At 66.1% G+C, this 2,048-nt stretch overlaps 1 protein-coding gene across 1 annotated transcript; it reads right to left on the bottom strand.

The window, feature by feature from the left end:
- Nucleotides 1-271: 271 nt before the first annotated feature.
- Nucleotides 272-1,829, bottom strand: MNEG_16686 (sodium/potassium-transporting ATPase subunit alpha; the record flags this gene model as incomplete). The annotated part of the gene is made up of 5 exons (XM_014034844.1): nt 272-354; nt 681-768; nt 1,086-1,160; nt 1,436-1,478; nt 1,780-1,829. 5 exons carry the CDS (start codon nt 1,827-1,829, stop codon nt 272-274), a joined length of 339 nt encoding a protein of 112 aa, XP_013890298.1.
- Between the last annotated feature and the right edge of the window lie 219 nt (nt 1,830-2,048).

Genomic DNA, 2,048 nt, shown 5'->3' with positions numbered 1-2,048 from the left:
CCGTAGATGGTGCGCCCCTCCTCGATCGCGTTGACGATGGAGGGGAACTGCAGAGATGGGGCCGGGGCGAGGGACCAGGGTTAGGGGAGCCAGGGAGGGTTTCGCTCCCTGAAACACACACAACACACACACAACATACACACACACACAACATACACAACACGCACACACACACAACACACATACACACACACAACACACACACACACACAACACACACACAACATACACACACACACTAAGACAACGCGTGCGCTCACCTGGTCGTCCATCAGAACGATGTCTGCCGCCTCACGAGCCACATCTGACACAAATCCAAAGAGCAAAGCACGGGGGCGGCGCGGACGGAGCGGTCTGTGTTTGGGCGCAGCTCTCGGGTAGAGAGGGCGCGCCGGCGGGGCAAGGACGGCGGAGGAGCCCACGAGCAGCAACCCGACGCAACCCTGCATGCCGGACAGGCACACGCACGCGCCCGCCGAGCCCCTCGGGGCGGAGATGCACGGGGCGCGGGCCCCAGCACCGCTGCACAGGGGCGCGGGGCGGTGCGCAGGCAGGCCTCTCACGGGGGCTATGATGCGGCGGCAGCCGTGGCCACCGGTTGGGCGGGCAGGGGTGCGTTTGTGGGTGGGGTGGTGGTGGTGAAGGGGGGCCGTAAGGTAAGGGGAGGGCGGGCCGCTCACCCGAGCCGCCCTTGCCCATGGCAACACCGATCTGAGCCTTCTTGAGTGCCGGCGCGTCGTTCACGCCATCACCCGTCACAGCCACCACCTGGGGTGTGTGTGTTTGTGTGGGGTGTGTGGGTGTGTGTGTTTGTGTGTGTGTGTGTGTTGTGTGCCTAGTATATGTCGTTGAGTTGTGTTTGTCTGAAGATGTGTCTGTGTGTACGCGCGTCAATGTGTACATCAACGTGTGTGTGTGTGTGTATGTGTGTGTGTGTGTGTGTGTGTGTGTGTGTGTGTGTGTGCGTGTGCGCGCGCGCATGTGTGTGTGTGCGCGCGCGTGTGTGTGGAGAGGGGCAAGTTGGTGCTCGCCGTGCAGGCGGGGGCACGCGGGCAGGAAGGGGCGGCCATTGCTGCACCCCCCACCTCTCCGAGGCGCTGCAGGTTCTCCACGATCTGCAGCTTCTGCTGGGGGCTGGTGCGCGCAAACACGATCTCAGGCTGCGGGGTTTGGGCGTTGCAAATAGGGCGTATTTGCACTTTTTGTGCAGTTTTTCATTTGGAGAGCAGGGAGCTGGGGTGCATTCCTGACGCAGTAGCGCAAGTCGGTTCGGTGGTGGATCGGCTGTGGTCGCGGCGGGTCTTTCGCCCCTGGCGGCCGTGGGGGCAGCGGGGGGAAAGCGAAAGTCGCCGCTGCCCTCAGCCGCGGGGCGGCGGCCGCCGGCGGGGCTGCGTCCGGGGCACCGCTCAGGGGGTAGCGCCCAGGGGCCGCCCACCTTGCAGAGGATGTCGTCCCACTCCTCCTCGGTCTTGATCTCCCTGGAAAAGCGGGGATTAGGAGATCACACGAGATCACACGAGATCGCATGAGGTCAGGCATGATCAGCAAGGATTAGGGGATGACGTCGAGCTCAATGCTCGCAGACGGAGGGTGGAGAGCCGAGGATCCAAGGGGGTCGCAGCGGCGGGATCCCCTGAGCAGCTGCAGAGGGAAGCGGCGGGGGCGCCTCCCCAGCTGCCCCGCCCCCGTCGGCGCATGGGGCGGGTGCATGGTGTGGAGGCATGGCCGCGGGCCGAGGGGGAGAGTTGGGGCGGGTCGACCCCCGGGGCCGCGGCGCACCTGATCTGGGCGCCGGTGACGACGGCGGCCCCAACGCGCTCGTCAGACATGGGGATTTGCCCCACAGGGACGCCGTCCTGCGCCGCGATCTCGCGCGCAGTCGCGAGGGTCACGATGCCGACCTGGGGGGACCGGGTTCCGCATGGGGGTTAATGGAGAGGGGGGGGCGGAGCGACGTGCGGACGGCCGGGACGGTGTGTGCGCAATTGTGGGGCAGCGGGACTCGATGGGCCGGCGACAGGGGGCGGGTGTGAGCAAGGGGCGGCGGG

The sequence above is a fragment of the Monoraphidium neglectum genome (genome assembly GCF_000611645.1).
Source record: "Monoraphidium neglectum strain SAG 48.87 unplaced genomic scaffold scaffold06670, whole genome shotgun sequence".
NCBI classification, from domain to species: Eukaryota; Viridiplantae; Chlorophyta; class Chlorophyceae; order Sphaeropleales; family Selenastraceae; genus Monoraphidium; species Monoraphidium neglectum.
The sequence above is the reverse complement of the archived record's forward strand: the minus strand, read 5'-3'. Positions and strand labels throughout refer to the sequence as shown.